Source organism: Mesoplodon densirostris, chromosome X (assembly GCF_025265405.1).
Source record: "Mesoplodon densirostris isolate mMesDen1 chromosome X, mMesDen1 primary haplotype, whole genome shotgun sequence".
In the NCBI taxonomy this organism is placed as follows: Eukaryota; Metazoa; Chordata; class Mammalia; order Artiodactyla; family Ziphiidae; genus Mesoplodon; species Mesoplodon densirostris.
Window position 1 is genome coordinate 29,390,754 of NC_082681.1, and position 25,731 is coordinate 29,416,484.

Genomic DNA, 25,731 nt, shown 5'->3' on the forward strand with positions numbered 1-25,731 from the left:
CAAACGCTAGCTGACCACTAAGCTAAAACGAAACAGATTTCAATGGCCACACACAATAATAGTACAGACTTTACAAAATGAGTTTAGAGAAGTCACTAAACAAACAACAATAAACCACAGTAAGCAGCATCAACAAATCCCACAGAGGGGGCAGGAGCTGATTTTCAGAGTTGCTGCACAGTATTCAAAATGTTCAATATTCTGCAAGAAATAATGAGTTACGCAAAGAAACAAAGTAAGGGTCATTCATAAGAAAAAGGAAATTAATAGAAACTGTCCCTGAGGAAGCCCAGGCAATGGACATCCTAGATAAATAATTTAAATCAACAGTCCTAAATATGCTTATTATCTATAGGATACCATGGGAAAAGAACCAAAGAAAACCAGGAAAGCACTGTCTCACCAGACAGAGAATATCAATAGAAAATACAGAAATTATTAAAAAAAAAGGAACCAAACAAATTCTGGAGCCAAAAAGTGTGGTAACTGAAATGAAAATTCACTAGATGGGTACAACAGCAGATTTGAGAAGGCTGAAGAAACAATTAGACAACTTGATAAGTTAATTGAGGTTGAAAGGAGCAGAAACAGAAAAGAATGAAGAAAAATGAACAGAGACCTATAGGACACCATCAAGTGTACCAATATGTGGGGAGTTCCCTGGTGGTTCAGTGGTTAGGACTTGGCGCTTTCACTGCTGTGGTCCTGGGTTCAGTCCCTGATTGGGGAACTAAGATCCTGCAAGCTGTGCGGGCGGCCAAAAACAAAAAAACAAAAAAATGTGTACCAATATGTACATTATGGAGTCCCAGAGGCAGAGGAGAGAGAGAAAAGGACAGAAAGTGTATTTGAGAAAGTAATGGTCGGAACCTTCCCAAATTTGATGAAATATATGAATCTACACATCTAAGAAACTCTAGGAACACCAAGATGGATAAACTCACCAGAGATCCACACTGAGACACATTATAGTCAAATTGTTGAAAGACAAAGAGAATCTTGAAAGCAGCAAAACAGATGTGGCCCATTGCATACAAGAGATCCTCAATGAGATTGACAGCTGATTTCTCTTCAGAAGGCAGTGGGATGGCATATATAAAATGCTGAAAGAATGAAACCAATAATTCTATATCCAACAAAACTATCCCTCAAAAATGAGAGATTATGATATTCCAAGGTAAACAAAAGTGGGGAGAGTTCGTTGCTGGTAGACCTACCCTACAAGAAATGCTAAAGGGAGTCCTTTGGGCTGAAATGAGAGGACACTAAACAGTAACTTGAAGTCATATGAAGAAATAAAGAACACCGATTAAGGTAACTACATAAGTAAATATAAAAGCCAGTATTACTGTATTTTTTTGGTTTGTAGCTCCTCCTTTTTACTTATATGATTTAAAAGACAAAGGAATAAAACAACAATTATAAATCTAATTGGCACACAATGTATAACAATATAAAAGGGGGAGGGATAGACATTTATAGGTGCAGAGTTTTTGTATAATACTGAAGCTAAGTTTGGACTTCCCTGGTGGTCCAGTAGTTAAGATGCTATGCTTCCAGTGCCGGGGACGCGAGTTCGATCCTTGGTCAGGGCACTCAGATCCCACATGCCATGCTATATGGCCAAAAAAAAAATGAAGCTAAATTGATATTAATTCAAAATAGGTTATTATAAGTTTAAAGTGTTAATTGTAAGATTCAAGATAACCACTAAGAAAATACTTTAAAAAATAAATAGAAGAGGAAAGGAGAAGGGAATCAAAATAGCACACTACAAAAAAAGACAGTAATGGAGGAAATGAGAAACAAAAAATAATATGAGACATATAGAAAACAAATAACAAAATGGTGGAAGTCCTTCTTTGTCACTAATTATTTAAATGTAAATGGGTTAAGCTTTGTAACTAAAGAGCAGAGTTTGGCAGAATATATGACAAAGCATGATCCAGACCCACCAAGGTCACGCAACTTTTCTGTACTGTTAAAATTCATTGTAATAAAATGAGAGGGAAAAAAAAGCATGATTCAACTATATGTTATCTATAAGAGACTTACTTTAAGATCCAAAGATATAAATATGTTGAAAGTGAAAGTATGGAAATAGATACCCCATGCAAATAGTATCCAGGAGAGAGCTGGGGTGGCTATATAGACTTTAAGACAAAATTTTGTATACTAGATAACAAAAGGCATTATGTATTGATAAAAGGGTCAACCTATCAAGAACGTAACACACAACAGTTAATAAATGTATATGCACCAAACAGAGCCTTAAAATATATGAAGCAAAGATTAACAGAATTGAAAGGAGAAATAGACAGTTCTACAATAACTGTTGGATATTTCCATACCTCACTCTCATTAATGGATAGAACAACTAGACAAAAGATAAGGAAATAGAGGACTTGAACAACACTGTAAACCAGTCAGACTTAACAGACATATATAGAACACTCCACCCAACAACAATAGATTACACATTCTTCCTGAGTACACATGGAACATCCTCCAGGATAGACCTTATATTAGACCACAAAACAAGTCTGAATACATCTGTGACATTGAAATCATACAAAATATCTTCTTTGACCACAGCAGAATGAAACTAGATCACAGATGAAACTAGATCACAGCAATAGTGAGGGATAGTGAGTGATAGGAAATTCAGAGCTGGGTGGGCTTTAGGGAGCATGGAGGGAGAATAGTCTGAAAACAACTATAAAAAGCAAAGATGATTCATACCCCATCTCCAGGCCTAGTAGTGTGAGGGGTCTGGGGAAAATAGCCACCACTTGACTGGGTTACAGTGGGAGTGGTGTTCCTAGTGAGTCTAGTCTTTGTTCAAGTGTCAAGGTGAAGGGGGGAGGAGAGGTTTAGAGGATATATTTAGAGGAGAGGTTCAGGATATGGGGGGGGTTGCTGAGGATGGATCATGAATTCCAGAGGATTCCATGGAAGTTTTTTAAGAATGCTATGGATAGGTAGGATAGGACAGAACAGGGATTGTGCAGAGCAATAGGAAGATCTGTTTACGGGAGTTGACATTTGTCCTGAGAGTCGGGGGCTTCTTGTGACTCATTTAAACAGAGATAATGGGAAAAATGAGAATATTCCTGGTGGATTCAAGTCAGGTAGTGAGCTTTTGTGGGTTTGCTCCAAAAGTGTGACCACCATTTTTTTTTTTTTTTTTTTTTTTGCGGTACGCGGGCCTCTCACTGTTGTGGCCTCTCCCGTTGTGGAGCACAGGCTCCAGACACGCAGGCTCAGCGGCCATGGCTCACGGGCCCAGCCACTCCGTGGCATGTGGGATCCTCCCGGACGGGGGCACGAACCCATGTCCCCTGCATCGGCAGGTGGACTCTCAACCACTGCGCCACCAGGGAAGCCCCACCATTTGTTTTTAATGGGAAAATGTTTTGATACTAAATAACCACTTAAAAAACATTTAGAATCAAACTATTGCTAAGTTGAAGACTTATCTGTCTTAAAAATTACAGTGAAACAATGCCTTTTTTATATGACATCTATTAGTTTCATTAGCTTCATATATTATGTACATAACACCTGTCACAATTGTGGGGGGGCTTACTTACAAAGATCTCATTTTCAGTGTTGGGTAGAAGCAGAACATAATGTATTGTCACTGTTTGCTTTTTATTTGCATTTTGCCATTTAATAATTGCTAGTTGTCCGCACGTCATTCTTCTATTCATCTGACCCCAAGCAGTTTAAAAATAAGGGAAAAGTCTTCTTGATAGCATTCAGAGATCCTTCTGTTTCTCCATAGGGTCCATAGGGCTGACCTGGACTTGGCCATTCCTTGTTTAAAATGTTGAATTATTCATGTGTATTACGTATAGACACCTGTTTTTTTTTTTTTTTTTTTTTTTTTTTTTTTTTTTTTTACAAATTTAATCAGTTATACATATACATATGTTCCCATATCCCCTCCCTTTTGCGTCTCCCTCCCACCCTCCCTATCCCACCCCTCCAGGCGGTCACAAAGAACCGAGCTGATCTCCCTGTAGACACCTGTTTTGAAGGGGAAATCAGCTGACAAGCAGATATACTTAGCATAAACCCCAAGAAATAAAAGAATAGGTAGAAAAGTATAAAGCAGACACAGATGGTTCCGTACTTCCAGATTTGTCAGTCTTATCTATCTGCATCTCCACTGAGAAGTACTTGAAAAACCAAGTTAAGAAAACATACATATAAACAAACCCAAACTAGATATTATGCAGTATAAAATCTCATTCTGATCAAGTTTCAGATTTTATTCAAATATCAGCATGTATTGTAAAATGTGTCCATTTTTGAAACTGCTTTCCTTGTGTTCATCAGATGTGCCAGTGTGGAAAGGGATATTCACATAATTATCTTTGTCCTGAATTTGGATGTTATTTATGATCAGGAAGAGCAATGAAGCTTATTGTTGACCTAGAGTTATTTGATCTAATTGTTCTTAATTATTGGTAGATAAATGGATATGATTTTAGTTGTACTTTAGGTACTAAATAGAAACTTTTTTTGTGTTTTTCAAGGAACCAAATGGAGAGACTCCTTCATCTTTGTACAGAGTTGCAGCAGTACTTCTACAATTTAATCTTATTGATTTAGATGATCTTTATGTACATGTAAGTCCAGTGGGCTGCTGAGAATATTTGGTTGTTCGTCCCAGGGGTGGGGAAGAGGAGTAGGCAGCCATATATAGCACTCCAAGATTGGTTCTAGGCTCTCAAGTCTTAATTTTTGAAGCCCTATTGCATTACTGCTTTGTGTTTACTTTATAAAGCGAATGAATTTAGTTCATTGGAACCATGGAAATGAAATACCTTTTGTCACCGTTACAGAATTCAAGGTTGGCTATGAAGTTAAAGTTCTTTTTTCTTTGCGGTACGCGGGCCTCTCACTGTTGTGGCCTCTCCCATTGTGGAGCACAGGCTCTGGACGTGCAGGCTCAGTGGCCATGGCTCACGTGCCTAGCCGCTCCGCGGCATGTGGGATCTTCCCAGACCGGGGCACGAACCCGTGTCCCCTGCATCGGCAGGCGGACTCTCAACCACTGCGCCACCAGGGAAGCCCTGAAGTTAAAGTTCTTAATTGTCGTCAAGGCATACCTCATGGAGAGTGAGGCCAAGTTCTAATCAATGTGGTTTTAGACTTCTGTGTTATACACAAATTAGGGGAAATATGAGATTACCTACATAGTTCTTACTTCTCACCCAAATGTTAAGTTTAGGCATTCAGTATGAATGGGGAACTTTTCGTATACTTTTTAAAAAATGGCTTCTTTTGTGTTTTTACTGGGTAATAAATGACTGGTATTGTGCTTTTATTGCTGGATCTAGGATTTAGAGGAGTGTGTATGTGATTATGATTTATGATCTCTAGTTTAGCAACAGCTTAGCCTGTCAGTTTGAAAACACTAGGTTGGTAACATAGAAATTCCTGTTTTATTGTTGTGCATTAGGCTATCCATGAACTGTCCAAAGCTGACATCATCTTCACCGCCTTTGAAATCACTTCCTTGCCTGTCATTGCATATTGTGGTTACAGAGTTGAATGAAACTTGATCACTACCTTGGAAGCAGTCATAGTCTAGCAAGGGAGAAAACATTTTGCATTATACAATAAGTACTTTATTGGAAGTATTCACAAAGTGCTGTGAGGGCCCGGAATAGATAGTGACCATCTCTGTCTTGGGGGGATTCTGGAAGGCTTTTCCAAACTACTGATGTTGAACTGGGAACTTGATAGATGAGTAGGTGTTGGCCAGGCTTAAAAGGTGGGAAGCTTTGTAGGTAGAATTAACCTAATTTAAAGGCAGGAGGTTTGAAAAGGCTTCACTATCACCTTAGGGGAACAGCAGGAAGCTCAGAGTGGTTGGAGCCTAGGGTGGTATGTAGGAGAAAGGAGGAGGGAGAAAGAATTAGGTTGGGGACCAAACTGTGAAGGGTTGTTAAGTGCCATGGTGTAAGGAGTTTGGATTTTTTTTTCTTGTTGATAGTAGAGAGCCATTCAAGATTTAGAGTAGAGAAGGGATGTACAAACTGAAAACATGGAAAATTGGTCAGAAAAAGGAGAATCTGAAGACGTAGGTATGAGTTTATAGGCAAGTGTAGACTGGCAGGACAAATGGAAAGTACAAAAATGATGATAGATTTATTACTGATATTTTTCAGTTTAACTTTTTTTTTTTTTAGATTGGAGTCTCCTTTATTTTATTTTTATTTATTTATTTATTTATTTTACAACTCTATTTAACTTTAAATATAAGCAGACTAAGTGTTCCTGTTAAGGTGACAGAGATTTTCACATGGGATTAAAAACCAGTTTATTGTTTACGTGAGACATCTAAAACCTAAGGACAAAGAAAGGTTGAAAGTAAAATGGTGGGAAAAATATACTAGGGAAATTATTATTGTCAGATGAAATAGAGATAGTCACTTTATAATAATAAAGTTCTGTTTACTGGGAAGATATAATCATTGTACCTTTATATACACCTAATAACATATTCTCAAAATACAGAAGACTAGAAATTGAGAGAACTATAATTAAAAACTTAGATTTAACCCATTGTAATTGGAGATTTTAGAGGCAATTGCAGTAGATAGACTAGGTAAAAGATGAGGACCTGTGGTAGATATGTGATAGATATATAAGTAAAGCAATAAAAATGGGTTTGATTGCCAGTGGAGAGAATAAAGAATGAGAAAAAGCCTCATTTACCTCCTTGTACCAGTCCATAATGCATTTTCTCCCACTCCCCTTTTTTGATTAATGGGATAAGGTCTGTAGTATGTAGTTTAATATTTCACTGTGTCTCCTTTTATTATTTACTGATTGTTTACTTTGCATTAGACTTAGCTACTGAAATAGATTATGCATTTCTAGGGACAGGAATGCTTCTTTTATAGCTCACCATAGTGCCTAGCAAAAGCTACTAAGTAATGGTTTATTGGTTATGTGTCTAGGTTATTTTATGAAATGTCCACATTAGCCATCTTCCACTCATACGATATGGCTGAACTTGAGATACTGGATCCTTTGTTCATAATGGAGGGTCAACTATCCACATATTACCTTTTCTTTTGTAATAAACTAGAAACTAGTTTGTGACTTAAGTCAAATAGGTATCTAGAAAATGAAAAGTGAGATGTCAAGCTGTTCATAATTTTTTGACTTGAGATTTTTCATTTATTTTTTTACTTATTTTTTTTATAGATATGGAAAGTTTATTTCTAGATCCCATGGAAATTTAATGGAGTTTGTAGAGTTGTTTTTTTTATAACTAGAAGAAAATGTGTGTATTTTCTAAGCATGACAACAGAAGCAAGCAATAATAAAGGAAACCCGTATAAATTATCAGGGCTGCTCTGAGAGCTATACCCATAAGTATAATCTTTTTCTTTTTTGCAGGTTCTTATTATCTATTTTATACATATTAGTGTATATATGTCAGTCCCAAGAAATTTTTCATTTAGAGGAATCAACTTTGTCCCTTTATGTCAATCAGTAGTTTACCTCTCCCAAATTGGATCCGTATGTAGTACTTTATTTAATTCGGAGTTTGGCCTTTAAAGGGGAAATCTGTGATATTTTTAATGGAACAGGTACACATTTTCTTGGGTAAACTAATAAATTCAACGGTAAGCATCACTGTTGTAGTATTATATTAATTTAGGACCTCTGACAGACAGAAGAGATGAAACTTTGAATTGCTGCCTGAGTTTAAAAGGTGTACAAAATTCAGGTACTTAATCCTGTCAGGTTATATGAAAATAATGGAGAGCGACCTATTTAGAAGGGAAATTATGGTCATAAATAGGCCAGGCTTCTTATTTAGTTTTATCAATAGAGAGTAGATAGTGTTTGCATTTTGTATGTGCAAATAGTATTAGCTTTTTTTTGAAATTTTAATGAACCATTTTTAGCTTCTTCCAGCTGATAATTGCATTATGGATGAACACAAACGAGAAATTGTAGAAGCTAAGCAGATTGTTAGAAAACTTACAATGGTTGTACTGTCTTCCGATAAAATTGACGAACGAGAGAAAGAAAAGGAAAAAGAAGAGGAGAAAGTGGAGAAGGTATATAGTTTATTCTGATATAATTAACATTGTCTTCTGGATTTAGAATTACGAAATTTAACTTGTGATGGTTAATCAACTTATGGAAGGATAATTTCTTAGTTTTGATTGTGGTGAAACCTGGTTTTTGGAATACAAATTTGCAAAGGTGGTTTTGTTTTTAATCTGATTGGCACCTTCCCAAAAGAGGCTGCAATGTTTTTTTTTTTTTTTTTTTTTTTTTTTTTTTTTTTTTTTTTTGCGGTATGCGGGCCTCTCACTGTTGTGGCCTCCCCCATCGCGGAGCACAGGCTCCGGACGCGCAGGCTCCGGACGCGCAGGCTCAGCGGCCATGGCTCACGGGCCCAGCCGCTCCGCGGCATATGGGATCCTCCCAGACCGGGGCACGAACCCGCATCCCCTGCATCGGCAGGCGGACTCTCAACCACTTGCGCCACCAGGGAGGCCCTGCAATGTTTTTTCTTATATAAACTTCAGAGTGTATTCTAAATAAGATAACACACGTATTGACTATATTTGTGTTCTGTGTATTAATGTCTCTCAAGTCCTAAAGGAATTCTCAAAGATGAATGAATTCTAGTTCCTTGTGTCACAATAAAACATTAAGTAGGACCTAATTTAATTCCAAGTCTATAAACTGTCATGCTTTGGCTGCTAAATGAAAAAGCAGATCCTATTGTTTTTTTCCAATCACTAAAAAACTTAATTGTACTTTCAGGAAAATACTGTTGCAGTTCCCATGAATGGCAGCTGTTGTTGACATACATTGTTTTATTGTTTGGCTTAATTTTTTATATGAAAAATATATAAAGATTTATTGGTGTCTGTATTCTGAGTATCTTTGCTGTAATTATTCCTTTTTAGCCACCTGACAACCAAAAACTTGGTTTGTTGGAAGCCTTGTTAAAGATTGGTGATTGGCAGCATGCACAGAACATTATGGATCAGATGCCTCCATACTATGCAGCTTCACATAAACTAATAGCCCTTGCTATTTGCAAGCTTATTCATATAACTATTGAGCCTCTCTACCGAAGGTATGTTACTGTGTGCTTTACTAATTGAGGTAGAAATAGTTTAGGACTACAAAAAAAATCTGCATATTATCTTGTCTTCTCAAACCAAGCGTATATTTTAGTATGTTTTATCAGAAGATAAGAACTATTCACAGAGCATATCAGTTTGGCAGGTATTAATCAGTGACTTGTGTCCTATCATCTAGACCAGGTGTTGCAGAATTTGTGCTGCAGTGTTGTCTAAAAACTGTATGTTAGACTTCTAGGTTGGGTTTGCTCCACTGAGAGTGAAAACTCCATTCTGTTTTTGACTTTTCCTCCTCTCTTGGGGGGCAGAGAATTCCTAAGGTTTTTACTTAGTGTAATTTTCCTCTATCCTGGGTTGAGTGGCTCTGAGTGAGGACTTTGCCTCTCTGCTTGCCTTATCTCTCCTGGCATATAGGCTGCTGTCCTGGAAATTGGTAGTGCAGCCTCTCTCATCATCCCTAGTTACTGTGTCGACCAGTCCGCTAGCCCTCAGCCTACTTGCAGGATACTTAGGAGCAGTACTGGCAGCAGCTCTGGCTTCAGCCCCACAGATCAGAGCCTGCCTCAAAAGCCCCAGCCTTGTGACTCGTGCATAGCTGCTGGCTGCTGCCTTCAGTGCCACCTGGGCTGTGGACCATGAAGGCTTCTTCTCAGAGAGTGACCCCTGTGACTCCACAGCGGGACACCTGCTCCGCAGGTGAGAACTCTGGGCATGCTGTCCTTTTTAGTGTGACACACCCTCTTTCATTATGCTGCTCACCTTCCCTACCACCACCTACCTCATATTCAGTCTAGGTAGTGGAAGCCAGATTGAGAAATGTTTATTAACTTGAATCAGTGTTGTTATATCCATATTTTTCTGTTTCATCTTTGTGTCTCTGAGGTCCATCCCTTGTTCCCCATTCCCATATCCAGATTCCTGATATTGGCCAAATTTAACTAAAAACAAATTCATATGGTGTATGTTAAATGTTAATTTGGAATCTGCATTTCTCTGATTTCCTTTTCTTATGCAGTTAATTTGAAACAGTCTCTTAAGCTCTGATTTTTTTTTCAAATGAATATTGTTTTTGTCTTTTTCTACCAGTTAAGTTATTTGGTATAATGAAGTTAGGCACAGTTGAAATAGAGAAAGCAAATATAAGCAAGAAAAGTTTTACTTACTGATTAATATGACTGTGTTAACTTAAAATGGGGTATTGTATAGTTATATATATATAAATTTTCCTTCTTTTTGTAGAGTTGGCGTTCCTAAAGGTGCTAAAGGCTCACCTGTTAATGCTTTGCAAAATAAGAAAGCACCAAAACAAGCAGAGAGCTTTGAAGATTTGAGGAGAGACGTCTTCAATATGTTCTGTTACCTTGGTCCTCACCTTTCTCACGATCCCATTTTATTCGCAAAAGTGGTGCGGATAGGCAAGTCATTTATGAAGGAGGTTAGTAAGATTTTTTTTCTTCCAAGCAGAAAACTAAATTATGGAATGAAACTGTTCTGAGTATATTCCCTAGAAATAAAAAGAAAGTAAACTTAAGAAAAGGTTATGTTGAGTAAGGTTTGGGGAAAATCAGTTGTGTCCCAACCATTTATATATAAAAACTTAAATCCAGCCAGATTATTAGTCAAGTCCTCCAGATAGGAAAATATGCTTTGGACATGTGATTGCTTTTTGAATCCCCTTATAAATAGTGGTTAATTCAACATTCTTTCCTCTTGCTTTTCTTCTGCTCAGTTGTTTTCTTGGCTGCAGTTTTGAATCATTGCCATTATTTGTGTGAAGTCCCTTCAACCTCAGACTGTTCAGGATCCATTCTTTTACTTTTTTTAGTAAACTTTTTATTAAAATAAAACATAATACAGAAGGCACACAAACCATAATTGTACAGCTCAGTAACATTTTCCAAACTAAACACCCATGTATCCACCATTTAGATCAAGAAATAGAACAGTACTAGCACCCCAGAGTTTTCCTTAAATGCCTTTCTAATCACTTACCACAAGGGTAACTTTATGTTATTATTTTTTTTATTGATGTATAGTTGATTTACAATATTGTGTTAGTTTCAGATGTAGAGCAAAGTGATTTGGCTCTACATATATATGTGTGTATATATATATATATATATATTCCTTTTTTTGGATTCTTTTCCATTATAGTTTATTACAAGATATTGAATATAGTTCCCTGTGCTATACAGTAAATCCTTATTGTTTGTCTATTTTATATATGCTAGTGTGCATCTGTTAATCCCATACTCCCAATTTATCCCTCCTCCCCCTTCCCCTTTGGTAACTATAAGTTTGCTTTCTATGCCTGTGAGTCTGTTTCTGTTTTGTAAATAAGTTCATTTGCATCATCTTTTTAGATTCCACATATAAGTGATATCATATAGTTGTCTTTCTCTGTCTGACTTACTTCGCTTAGTATGGTAATCTCTGGGTCCATCCATGTTGCTGCAAATGGCATTATTTCATTCTTTTTTATGGCTGAGTGATATATTCCATTGTGTGTGTATGTGTGTGTGTGTATATCTATATCTATATCTATATAGATATATATATACACACACATATATATATCTATATAGATATATATATATAAATATATACACATACACACACCACATCTTTTTTATCCATTCATCTGTTGATGGACACTTAGGTTGCTTCCATGTTTGGCTTATTATTTTTTAAAATTAGCTTCGAGTTATAATTTACATACAATAAACCTCACCAATTTTAAGTGTACAATTTGATGAGTTTTGACAGATGTATACAGTTGTGTGTCCACCACCACAATCGTGATGTAGGATATTTTCATCATCCCAGCAAGTTCCCTCTTGCCCCTTTGCCATCAGTTCCCTCCCTTCATTGCTGGTTCCTGGCAACCACTGGTAGGCTTTCTGTCACTGTGGTTTTGCTTTTTCTAGAACTTCACATAAATGGGATAGTATAGAATGTACTCTTTTTTTTGTCTGGTTTCTTCCACTTAATGCTTTTGAGAGTCATTTCAGTTGTTGCACATGTCAGTAGTTCTTTATTGCTGTGTAATATCTCATTATATAGATATAGCAGAGTTTATCCATTCACCAGTTGATGGGCATTTGGGTTGTTTCTAGTTGGGGGCTATTATAAATAAAGCTGCTATGGATATTCTTGTACAAGTCTTTTTTGGGGGGGTGCATATGTTTTTGTTTCCCCAGGAATGGGATTGCTGGGCCATATGGGTAAGTGTATGTTTAACTTTTTGTCAAACTTTTCCAACATATGTGTACCATTTTGCATTCCTGGGAGCAATGTATATGACTTCCATTTGCTCTACATCCTCATCAACACTTGGTGTTGTCAGTCTTTTAAATTTTAGTCATTCTAATGGGTGTGTAGTGCTATCTTGTGTGCTTTTAATTTACATTTCCCTGTTGATAAGTGATGTTGAGCATCTTTTCATGCCCTTATTTGCCATTTGTAATCATCGTTGTTGAAATGTCTATTCAAATCTCTTGCCCATTTTATTTTATTTTTATTTATTTATTTATTTTTTGCGGTACGTGGATCTCTCACTGTTGTGGCCTCTCGCGTTGCGGAGCACAGGCTCCGGACGCGCAGGCTCAGTGACCATGGCTCACGGGCCCAGCCGCCCCGCGGCATGTGGGATCTTCCCGGACCAGGGCACGAACCCGTGTCCCCTGCATCGGCAGGCAGACTCCCAACCTCTGCGCCACCAGGGAAGTCCCTCTTGCCCATTTTAAATTCAGTTGTCTTTTATTCTCAGTCTGATTTGCCTTGTCATTTTGTTTACTGTCTTTTGAAAGCAAAAATTTAAAATTTTGATTGATTCCAATTTAATAGAACTTCTCTTTTATAGTTTGCTCTTTGTGTTCTAAGAGATCTTTGCCTAACCAAGGTCTTAAAGCCGAAAAGAATACACAATTTCTTTTCAATTGTAAAGCAACGTAAGCAAAAGAATCTAGAAATTCTTACAAGCACAAATGCAGTTTTCTCTAGTGTTTGGCGATTGCACCTAATTTTAATTTTTGACTACAGTAACTATATAGAAAATTTAACAACTGTTGTGTATTAATCACTTGAGACCTGAGATGTTTGATTTGGCTTTAAATACTTAGCTGGTAGGTACATTTTTTTTAACGTTAACAAATTTATATTGTGTAAAGGTATGCTGAAGAAATCTGCTAAGTAGTTCATTACTATACATAATATTTATTATATAGCATATATCCGTATAAAAAAAGAAGTATAACAGTATTTCATTATCTTGATCCTTATCGTCTGAAAGGGATGTCATGTTAACTAGTACTTGTTTTTCCCATTGCATCGTATTGGGAAGCATGTGAAGTCAATTTGTCCCATTACTGGTGATGTTAACATGGATCACTTGGTTAAGGTGAGGGCTGCCAGGTTTCTCCAGTGTAGTTATTCTTTTTCTCTTTGTTGTTAATATGTATCCTGTGGGGAGATACTTTGAGACAATGTAAACAGCCTCTTTCTCATCTTACTTTTACCCACTAATGGTATTCTGGTTTTTTTATGCTATTCTTTTTCATTAAAAATCTTAATGTTCAGATCTCTTGTTCTGAAATTCTTTCTTTGGTTACAAGTATCATAAACTTGTAAGCAGGAGACCAAACATCAAACTTGTAGAAGTCCCGTATACAGACATATGTATAAACATATACAGATACAATATTGTTATCAAGATACACAGGTGCTAAAGCTGTTACTCTTCCACTCTGCCATCTCCATTGCAGCCCTCCTTTATCTCTGTTCTATCACAATTGTGTCTGGTGCCTGCCCCTAACTCTAGTCTCTATTTTTGCAGAGGTAGAAGGGCAGAAGGGAAGCAGAAAAAGTTTATTTTGATCCCAGTGTGGGAAGAAGTCTGTCTTCTCTCATTGCTAAGGTTGTGGTAGGAAAAGTGAATCTTTCCAATGCTCTGACTTAGAATTTTGGTTCATTTTTTTTTACCCTAGAAACATTTCACTATAACAAATCATTATGTGTTTGTAGGTTTAAAAGGCTTATGTTGCCTAGCTAGGAATTTAACCCGAGTTTATAAGATTGCTTCTGAAGGGGGAATATGACCTTAGTTCCAAATAATGTATTTACAATGAACAAATCTTTAACAAATCTCTCATTCATAAGCTTGAGGTTGGCTTGTATATATAAATTATGCATATTTAAAAAATAGCTTGTGTTAGATATCACTTAACAGAATAGTCTTTTCAGCCTATAGTTATTTGAAATCATTTATGTCTGATTGTGTGTGTGTATGTGTATGTGGTTATGTATTTCTGAAATTTGAGGTATGTAGTATAGGACTATCGAGTACAGTGAACCTCAAACTTTACATGCATCAGGATCACCTGGGGGTCTTCTTAAAATACAGATTGTTGGGCTCCATCCTCAGTTTCTGATTCAGTAGGTCTGGGTGGGACCTGAGAATTTGCCTTTCTAACATGTTTCCAGGTGCTACTGATCCAAAGAGCAAACTTTGAGAACTGTTCTAGTATATTAACCAATTTTGGTCCTTATTTCAGGCTTAAAAGAGGGAGGTGGCTCTATAGAATATTTCTATATGAATGCACACGTTTTGCTATCTTTAAAATTTTCTTTAACTATAAAGCACAGCTTTAACATGCTCACCTGACATACTTAAATGTTTTTGATAGCACCTACACACATAAAGATGAATTCCTTGGTGCTTTTTTGCGTCCAGCTGATGTTAGTGGATTAAGTTGTTTCTGATAGTGATTACTAATATTGAGCTCTTACCCTGTGTCAGGCCCTATTTTAGTACCTTACATGCATCAGCTCATTTAATCTTTACCAAGCCTTTTGTGCTCTAGGTTAAGTAACTCGTCCCAGGTCACACAGCTAGTATGGGACAGATATGCGAGTTCAATTCAGGCAGTCTGGCTTCAGAGGCCAAGCTCAAAATCACCATGCCCTACTGCCTATACAAATGTAGTGTGTCTAAAATTGAAGAAATGATTGGTTGTCTAAATTTTTCGATTCTTGAAATTCCTTGCTATTTTAAATTATATCTGTATCAGTGGTGTTTTATCTCTGCAGTCTCTGTTTTCATCTCATTCTGTGTATCTCGTATCCAAGCTTTTCTTGTCTTACTGAGTTCATAATACTTTTTCTATGACAATATGCAGATACTTTTGGAGAATCTCTGTCTGTCCTCTGTGTTCTACTTTCTTCCAGACTAAGTTCATTTGTCTTTTATATGCTTTTTTTAGGCTATTTATATTTCCATAGTAGCCACAGCATTTCTTTTCATCTTAATATGGACAACTTCTTTCTGATACAGTGTGAGTGAATCCTCACACCCTTCCTACCTTTTTTTTTTTTTTTTTTTTTGGTACGCGGGCCTCTCACTGTTGTGGCCTCTCCCGTTGCGGAGCACAGGCTCTGGACGAGCAGGCTCAGCGGCCATGGCTCACGGGCCCAGCTGCTCTGCGGCATGTGGGATCTTCCCGGACCGCGGCACGAACCCATGTCCCCTGCATCGGCAGGCGGACTCTCAACCACTGCGCCACCAGGGAAGCCCCCTTCCTACCTTATTTATGACCAGTCCTTCTCCCCTCAAGCTACAGTTTGAGTATTGGGTTCTCTTTTCAATCTTTTCTGTGGTCTGGAATAGGGGAGTGAATAAGCTCAGTGAGGCTGAGTATAGCCCTCATTTAGGGAACCTCTGCTTTGTCTTCTGAGATCCTGTTACCCATCCTATGCTAGGCATGCCCAACCAAGTGGGTATCCAACTCCCTTGGGGTTTGATTCTCTCATCCATCTGAGCACAGTTCCTTTGAGAGACAGAAAGCCTTAGCAGCCAGAATCCTGCTGGGCTTCTACTCACAAGGGTTTTTCCTCAGGTTATTTACCTTGCAGGCCACATTGCCTAAAGGATTTTGTTGACTTACTTTCCTTGCTCGATACTTCTGGGGTTTGGGTTAAGGTCAGGCGCCATACCACACTGTCTGTAGTTCAGAATCTTATGTGTGTTTGTGTGTGCATCACCTTGAAGTTAATAGCATAATTTCCTCTTTTTTTGCTTGGTTGGTGGTGAATTTGGGACATTAAAAAAAACAAATAGGAAGACGTACTTTGTTCATTGCATTAGGGATTGTGGGGGAGAAATTCTGTGTTTATGCTTCACTCTGTCATCTTAATTCAGTTATCTCACTGTCTCTTTATATGGCTATTTCTTATGTTGGCCTTTGGTAAAGAGCCAAAGTGCTCTAAATTGATTCACAGATAAAGCTTAGAGAAACCTAGAGTCAAAGGGTCAGGATATACCTTAGATTGGGTACTAGGTGATATTCGGAATAGTTGTGATTATGATAATTGTGGTAATGTGGAAGAATGTCCTTATTCTTTCTTTTTTTTAATTAATTTATTTTTATTTTTGGTTCTGTTGGGTCTTCGCTGCTGTGCGCGGGCTTTCTCTAGTTGTGGCGAGCAGGGGCTGCTCTTGGTTGCGGTGTGCGGGCTTCTCATTGTGGTAGCTTCTCCTGTTGCGGAGCATGGGCTCTAGGCTCACGGGCTTCAGTACTTGTGGCTCGAGGGCTCTAGAGCGCAGGCTCAGTAGTTGTGGCACACGGGCTTAGTTGCTCCATGGCATGTGGGATCTTCCTGGACCAGGGCTCGAACCCCTGCGTTGGCAGGCAGACTCTTAACCACTGCACCACCAGGGAAGTCCCTGTCCTTATTCTTAGGAGATGTACACTGAATTTTTTTGAGATAAAGTATCATGTCTGCAATTTTTTTGGTCAAGAAAAAAAGGCAAAATGTTAATTGTTGGATCTACATGGTAGATATATAGGTGTTTATGGATAAGTATACTATCCATTCAACTTTTATGTAAACTTGAAATTTTTCATAATAAAAATTTGGGTTCCTAGGGAGAGAATGTACCTTAATACCATTGATCCTGAAACTCTAGTTTATGAAACAGCTACTTTAGAATTTTGACTTGATGTTTATTGTTTTTTGTTAGCTATTAGGGGAGGGAGAGTCTGTGATCCTGCTTCAGTCCATTTATTTCTTTTCAAAATTGAAGATCTAACCTGGTTGTGTGGGTTAGAGCTCAAAATTAATATTCCTTTTGGATGAAGGTATGGGAGTCAATCAAGTACAGTGGAATTACACCATACCTGTGCTTAGTTTATGTGAATGTGGCCAGACTTGTTCCATCAAAATACTCAGTGTGTATGTCTAGGAGCAAGGGTGAAATTGGAGAAATTTTTTTCTTTCATTTTGGTTCAGTTTCTCAGGTGTCTTAGAGAGTATCTCACCACATTCAGTTAGTCTAGTTTTTAAACTGTGTTCGTGTGACATGGCCCCCTAAATGCAAGCCAGTCACTTTATTTGATGTTCACATCTCATGGTCACTTAGTGATTTCTCCTAATATTAGAGGGGAAAAACAGAGTCTTGAGTTGGACTTAAATGAAAGATAATGTGTCTGTATACTTTATAGATGATATAAGGGTTTTTTTTTAGGGTAATTGTGAGTATATGTAATTTTTACTTTATGTGTTGACTTTGGAACCTTCCTTGCCCACAGATTCTTCATTTAAGGCTGTCCCCCAAACAGAGTAATTAAAGCATTAGAAATTGATAATTAGGTGAACTAGTTTCATCAGGATGAGCTGCTAGCTACTTGCTAGTAATGTGACCTTAAGCTGGTCACTTTTCTAAGCCAGAGATTCGTGGTAATAATATTTGCCTTATCTAGCTCTTGGGGTTGCAATATGTATCAAATGAGATATGTCTAAACATGAATTAGATACTAATAATTAGGTATTCAATTTTAGAGAGTTAAAAAAATAGTTGTCATGAATTTTTTAGATCATAATAAGTTATCACTTATGTAAGCTATCACTACACTAGCTTTTGATGATTTTTTAAAAAGCATTAATAATATACTTTAATCTATTTCTGTCTTTAAACATAAGATGCCACTTTAAAGTAGCAGTTTCATTTCCCTCAAGAGTAGATTTGATTTTATGTAGGAATGCCTTTAGCTTCTTTACATTGTAGAGATAGATGTTTTTTCCCTCTCATTTTTGAAATTTGTTATAAATTAGTAACAAATCAAAGAATTTTTATCAAATAAAGGAAATTTTTGTTGCCGGGGTTTCATGAGTGAACTAGTCAAGGGTAGTATGGACACATATCTCTCCATTCAAAAAAAATACATCTTTATTGGAGTATAATTGCTTCACAATTCTGTGTTAGTTTCTGTTGTACAACAAAGTGAATCAGCCATATGCGTACATATATCCCCATATACCCTCCCCATCCCACCCTCTAGGTCGTCGAAAAGCACCGAGCTGATCTCCTTGTGCTGTGCTGCTGTTTCCCACTAGCTATCTGTCTTACATTTGATAGTGTACATATGTCGATGCTACTCTCACTTCGCCCCAGCTTTCCCCTCCCCCCGTGTCCTCAAGTCCATTCTCTATGTGTATGTCTTTATTCCTGCCCTGCCACTAGGTTCATAAGTACCATTTTTTTTTTTTAGATTTCATATATACGCGTTAGCATACGGTATTTGTTTTTCTCTTTCTGACTTCACTGTATATGACAGACTCTAGGTCCATCCACCTCACTACAGATAACTCAATTTTGTTTCTTTTTATAACTGAGTAATATTCCATTGTATATATGTGCCACATCTTCTTTATCCATTCATCTGTTGATGGACATTTAGGTTGCTTCCATGTCCTGGCTATTGTAAATAGGGCTGCAGTGAACATTGTGGTACATGTCTCTTTTTGAATTATGGTTTTCTCAGGGTATATGCCCAGTAGTGGGATTGCTGGGTCAGATGGTAGTTCTATTTTAGTTTTTTTAAGGAACCTCCATACTGTTCTCCATAGTGGTCAGTTTACATTCCCACCAACAGTGCAGGAGGGTTCCCTTTTCACCACACTCTTTCCAGCATTTATTGTTTCTAGATTTTGTGATAATGGCCATTCTGACCGCTGTGAGGTGATACCTCATTGTAGTTTTGATTTGCATTTCTCTAATAATTAGTGATGTTGAGCATCTTTTTATGTGCCTCTTGGCCATCTGTATGTCTTCTTTGGTGAAATGTCTATTTAGGTATTCTGCCCATTTAAAAAAGTATTTTAGATCCTGCATGCTGCAACTAAGAGCCCGCATGCTGCAACTAAGAGCCCACATGCCACAGCTAAAGATCCCACATGCCGCAACAAAGATCGCACACATGGTGACAAAGATCCCATGTGCCACAACTAAGACCTGGCACAGCCAAATAAATAAATAAATATTAAAAAAACAATCAGAACCTTGATTATAATTCTTATTGTCCAAATGGAGACAGACACTGCTATCATTGGCACTCTAGAGTTGGAGCCCAAGTTTAATCTATAACACCCTTGCTATTTAATGAGTCTGAGCAGGGAAAAACTGTTAGGATGTTTATATTAGTACTTGTATTATCCCCTATAATGATTGGTTTGAACTCAGGTCACTTTAGCTATTACTGAATATCTTCATATGACAATTCTAATCAAGGTGTAGAATCATAGTTAAGGTAATAAATTACAAATAGGATCTTAATTTTTCCCATTAGCTATGCTTTTTACCTAAGAGAGGTATATAAACATCCAAGGATAGGCAGATATTAAATTTATTAGTAGGCAACTGTAGACTCTATGTACAAACAGTGTAGTTTTAAAAAAAATACATTTTTTTTACAAGAAAGGAAAGCAGAATTTTTAGTGTGGACCACATTGCTTGCTGTAAACAATTGATTCAACTGCTGTACCTCTTCTCCAAGGCTGTTTCCTGAAATTCAACCTCAGTGTTCAGTTTCAGAAAAGAAAAAATTCATAGTGTGTGAAAGAGAGGTAACATTTAAAAGTTACCCTGGGATAAGAACTGAGAGCCAGCACATATGGTCATCCTGTGTGTGGGTGACCATATTATTCATTCTTTGGCATCTTAGTAGAGATTTGTATTGACTAAAAAAGAAAGGTGGTGGCAGATAGTACTTTTCATTTAGTATCCCTTCCTGTGTTTTCATAAATGATGTATCAAAGTTAAGGGGTTATTTCTAAGTGTTTTGTAAAGTTTTTAAGATTTTCTGATTGAAAGTTAAAAAGGCTTTGAACCAAAACATTGAAAGGCTATTCTGTTATCTCTTCTCCAGGCTTGGTAAACTCAGGTTCCCATAACTTTTCTTTTTTAAAAAATATTAATTAACTTATTTTGAATTTTTAAATTTAATTTATTTTTTATACAGCAGGTTCTTATTAGTTATCTATTTTATACATATTAGTGTGTATATGTCGATCCCAATCTCCCAATTCATCCCACTACCCCTTTCCCCTCTTGGTGTCCATATGTTTGTTCTCTACATCTGTATCTCTATTTCTGCCTTGCAAACAGGTTCATCTGTACCATTTTTCTAGATTCCACATATATGCGTTAATATACGATATTTATTTATCTCTTTCTGACTGACTTCACTCTGTATGACAGTCTCTTGATCCATCCACGTCTCTACAGATGACCCAATTTCATTCCTTTTTATGACCAAGTAATATTCCATTGTATATATGTACCACATCTTCTTTATCCATTCGTCTGTCGATGGGCATTTAGGTTGCTTCCATGACCTGGCTATTGTAAATAGTGCTGCAGTGAACATTGGGGTGCATGTGTCTTTTTGAATTATGGTTTTCTCTGGGTATATGCCCAGTAGTGGGATTGCTGGGTCATATGGTAGTTCTATTTTTAGGTTTTAAGGAACTTCCATACTGCTCTCCATAGTGGCTGTATCAATGTACATTCCCGCCAACAGTGCAAGAGGGTTCCCTTTTCTCCACATCCTCTCCAGCATTTGTTGTTTGTAGATTTTTCTGATGATGCCCATTCTAACTGGTGTGCGGTGATACCTCATTGTACTTTTGATTTGCATTTTTCTAATAATTAGTGACGTTGAGCAGCTTTTCCTATGCCTCTTGGCCATCTGTATGTCTTCTTTGGAGAAATGTCTATTTAGGTCTTCTGCCCGTTTTTTGATTGGGTTGTTTGTTTTTTTGATAATGAGCTGCATGAGCTGCTTGTATATTTTAGAGATTAATCCTTTGTCCGTTGATTCATTTGCAAATATTTTCTGCCTTTCTGAGGGTTGTCTTTTCATCTTGTTTGTAGTTTGCTTTGCAAAAGCTTTTAAGTTTCATTAGGTCCCATTTTTTTTTTGTTTGTTTCTATTTCCATTACTCTAGGAGGTGGATCAAAAAAGATCTTGCTGTGATTTATGTCAAAGAGTGTTCTTCCTATGTTTTCCTCTAAGAGTTTTATAGTGTCCAGCCTTACATTTAGGTCTTTAATCCATTTTGAGTTTATTTTTGTGTATGGTGTTAGGGAGTGTTCTAATTTCATTCTTTTACATGTAGCTGTCCAGTTTTCCCAGCACTACTTATTGAAGAGACTGTCTTTTCTCCATTGTATATCCTTGCCTCCTTTGTCATAGATTAGTTGATCATAGGTGCGTAGGTTTTTCTCTGGGCTTTCTAACCTGTTCCATTGATCTATGTTTCTGTTTTTGTGTCAGTACCAGAGTGTCTTGATTACTGTAGCTTTGTAGTATACTCTGAAGTCAGGGAGTCTGATTCTTCCAGCTCCATTTTTTTTTCCTCAAGACTGCTTTGGCTAGGTTCCCATAACTTTTAACTTATAGGTTATAGTTTCCTATTTCTAAGTTATTTTGATGGGTCTTATTTAGACCCTAACAAAAAGATTCTTCTATTAGAGTAGTTTTAAGACATAAATGTGTAGTTCTTAACCTATTATATGGCATGTAGTACTCAATGAATGATAGTTAATAAGGACGGTGACAATAATGCCATAATTTACTTAGATGTAGTCTAAGTCACAAATTTAAATATTTTTCATTTTTTTCCCTTTTCAGTTTTTCCATGAATGTTGGGGGGGATGGTTCAGGTGGTAATGCGAGCGGTGGGGAGTGGCAGATGAGGCTTCACTCGCTCACCTGCTGCTCACCTCCTGCTGTGCGGCCCAGTTCCTAACAGGCCATGGACTGGTACTGGTCCTCGGCCTGGGGCTTGGGGACCCCTGCTCTAAAGTAGCATTTGAAACATTCATGGGTTAGAGGTACTAAAAATAGGACATTAGTAATAAAAAAGTAATTTATCTAGTTATATCTACGACTTACTCCAGCCTTTATTTCTCAACTCTCCAAAAGCACCTTCTTGATGAACCTGCTTTTTTTGGGGGGGGGGAGCGTGGTGCTCAGTAGTGTTATGCAGCCCCATCAGCTGCTCTGTTGTTATAGGGCAAGTTTGGAACCTGCTTGGGGTCATTTATATAGCTGATGGTCTGTGTAGACATAATTGTGAGTGCTCAATTTTATTCAAACTTAAAAATTCAGTTCCTAACAGTACATTGGTAAGTGTAGTCTTGATCTTAAAGAGATCCTGAAAGATAGTAACCTTGTCACTTCCTCAAAGATAGGAACTCTCTACTGTTCATCTTTGAATTCCCAGTGCCTGGCACATAGTAAACAAATGAATGAATGAATGAATGTCTTTTGTCCCTCCCCATCCTTTCTTTCTTCAACTTCTGCCTGGCCATTCAATAAAACTTTTAGTATTCTATTGTGGGAATGGAGAGTTTTGTATGTGCTCTGAATTAAAAAGCAAATTAAGTTAAACTAAATGAAAAAGAAAGCATCAGGGGAGTGGAATGTGTAAAGAAAATCACTTTTACATGCATGTACATCTTGGTTTTGTTGTTGTTGTTGTTCATCTTGGTTATAATTAGCCTTTGCTAGAAACCTTTTCTTACTGCTCTTCTAGATAGTTTCCTTGTGCTTTCCATATTTCTTTCTCTCTTTCAAATTTTCCTGCTTGTGAAATCTAGAGAATTGACAAATAGACATTAGAAACTAATATAAGTATCTAGTAAGAGGAATTAGGACAGCTTAGTAACTAAGAAAATGTTTTATTTGTATGGAGAAAACCATGTATAGCTTTATTAGGTTCATTTGAATCATAGTATACTAGCAAAGGAGTAGCCTAACTGCCTTTATCTCCAACACAATACCTTATAAACTGGATTCTTCCAATTATGACATACCATTATTTCTGCCTCCCAGTGTACACGCAGTATGCCACCAGAATTACCATCCCCCTCCAACAAAATAAAAGCAACTATTTAGTTTGTTTTCTGCCAGGCCACTCCTTCATAACCTGACTCCTTATTTGCTCACCGGGATGTATGTTGACTTAATAATCGTTTCTGTGAAAGGGAACCATATCTTTTTAACCTGCCAATTAAAAAAGTGTGATTCTGTATGTTTTCCCATCAAGGTAACATGGCCGTCCCTGAATTAGTCTTATGTGAAAATGTTGCACAGAAGTTAGACTTCCCTGTAGTAACACACATTAAATTACTCAAGCATGAAAACATACATGCACAAAATATCCTTATCTACCAATAAGGTATGTTAGCTGCATATTAGCTTTTCCCTTTCTCATACTTGGTATTGAGCTAAATACATTCCAGAAATCTAGATTGTCCTTGAGTATCAGTGCTTCACCTGTCCTTTTGGCCTTTGTGCACTCCCCCAACACTCCACCTGCCTATACACACACAAATGTTACTCACAATTTCATTTTGTATGTATAGACAGCATTGTCAAACATGGTACTTCAGCAGCCCACCTGAAAATCACTGATAAAATAATGACCCAGGCTTTTTCATTCAGTTTGTCCAAGTTAGGAAGTGGTTTGGTCTTTGTCAGCAATGGTATTAATATTTTGGGCCTACTTCTTAGGGCTTAAGTAGTGGTGAATTAAAACATAGCTTTGGATTTCTTTGGGTTTAATTTTTGTTGTCGTTGCTTTAGTGTTAGATTTTACCAATTCTGAGGGGGAGAACTAGAACATCTGGAAGGAGAAATGCAAATGCATTATAACTAAATTGTGCTGGCTACAATTTTATAATTAATACTCAGATCAGTTTTAGGATGCTTTGGTTTGTGATAATGAGGTTGAGAAAAGAATTGGCTTATAAAACTGGCATTTAAAATTCATGAATGTCACATTATTTGGAGGTTAGAAATGTAGATGAGAACTTAAAATGTTAATTGGTAATACTGACTGTATGTAAAACCTACATGTGTGTAACAAGTAACGAAATAATTCACAACTACATGCAAGTTAATTTTTTTCAAATTAGAAATGAAATTGTGACAGCATAATCTTAACCTTTTTGCATTTTATTTATAGTTTTTTTTAATTTTAGTTTCAGTCTGATGGAAGCAAACAAGAAGATAAGGAGAAGACGGTAAGAGACTAGAAAAATCCAATGTGTCTAATGTTTGTCTAGGTACAGCATACTGTAAATTTTACTGTGAACAAGCTTTAATCACCTATGTGAATAACTATTTTATACTTTATATGTTGAATGTAGCTTTTGGCATGTCGTACAAAGTATCTTTTAAGATTGGCAGCCTCCTGTTTTTGAGGATTACCATGTTGAGAAAGGAAAAGGGATAAAAAGTCCCTCATTCTTGCTACCCCTTTCCTTCCCTCACCTCATTTGCTTTCTTAGACGGAGAAACTTTTTTGTGAAAAGTACAGTGATAGTGTGGGGAATTAGATATGGTGTGTTATTAAATCAAGGAATGGCAATTTTTCCAAGGCTTACATAAATTTGTTTGGGGGGGATTAATATGCACCTCTTAACTGAAATAATTTTTCCTCCATTTTTCGTAGGAAGTTATCCTTAGCTGCTTGCTTAGCATTACTGACCAGGTATTACTTCCATCTCTTTCTTTGATGGACTGCAATGCTTGTATGTCTGAGGAACTGTGGGGAATGTTTAAAACATTTCCATATCAGCATAGGTAAATACATAATATTTTTGTATTTTTAGCTACTATTCTAGTGCACTAACCTCTAAGTGTTTAATTTTTCCTAATTCTTCATCTCATCATTTTCAAGATATCGTCTGTATGGCCAGTGGAAGAATGAAACTTACAACAGTCATCCACTTTTAGTAAAAGTTAAAGCTCAAACAATAGACAGAGCCAAATATATCATGAAGTAAGTTTTAATTTATTTTTCTTCTTAATATCTGGATCTGATTTACTTTCTTTCAGCCAGCTCATGTCTGAGCCTCAGTTTTGAGGAAGCCCAGGAGTATTTGCTAATGGTGTAACTAATTACATACTACACATAGAGTGACTATCAATTTTTGTGGTTTTTAGCTCATTTTGACTACCATGTTAGTTTTTGTAGTTGTCATGTTTGCACAGCTATAAAATCTAACAAAAATCCTCTTTAGGATGCATTATAGTATAGGATGAGGTTTTTTTTTTTTTTTTTAAAGGAGAGCATACTGTGTAGCCTTTGCTCAGTTTACATAATACATTCAGTGGCTTGTACAAGGTAGTCAAAGTTCTAGGAATTTCTGTTGAAAGTTATAATAAAGATTTCTTTTTTTCTTTTTGAAGATCTAGTAGAATCATGCAGAGCTATCTCCTTAGGGAGTCAACTTTTGAAAAAT

At 37.0% G+C, this 25,731-nt stretch overlaps 1 protein-coding gene across 9 annotated transcripts in view; it reads left to right on the forward strand.

The window, feature by feature from the left end:
• THOC2 (THO complex subunit 2) overlaps window positions 1–25,731 on the forward strand; it is a 115,036-nt gene that overhangs the window by 42,888 nt on the left and 46,417 nt on the right. For 8 of the 9 annotated variants that reach the window (XM_060086255.1, XM_060086258.1, XM_060086256.1 and 5 more), the window contains 7 exons: window positions 4,545–4,637; window positions 7,941–8,096; window positions 8,961–9,133; window positions 10,380–10,575; window positions 24,466–24,507; window positions 24,939–25,069; window positions 25,167–25,268. In XM_060086255.1, coding sequence (XP_059942238.1) covers window positions 4,545–4,637; window positions 7,941–8,096; window positions 8,961–9,133; window positions 10,380–10,575; window positions 24,466–24,507; window positions 24,939–25,069; window positions 25,167–25,268 — 893 coding nt within the window. The remainder of the gene's footprint in view (window positions 1–4,544; window positions 4,638–7,940; window positions 8,097–8,960; window positions 9,134–10,379; window positions 10,576–24,465; window positions 24,508–24,938; window positions 25,070–25,166; window positions 25,269–25,731) is intronic. The other variant, XM_060086262.1, reaches the window with a different exon arrangement.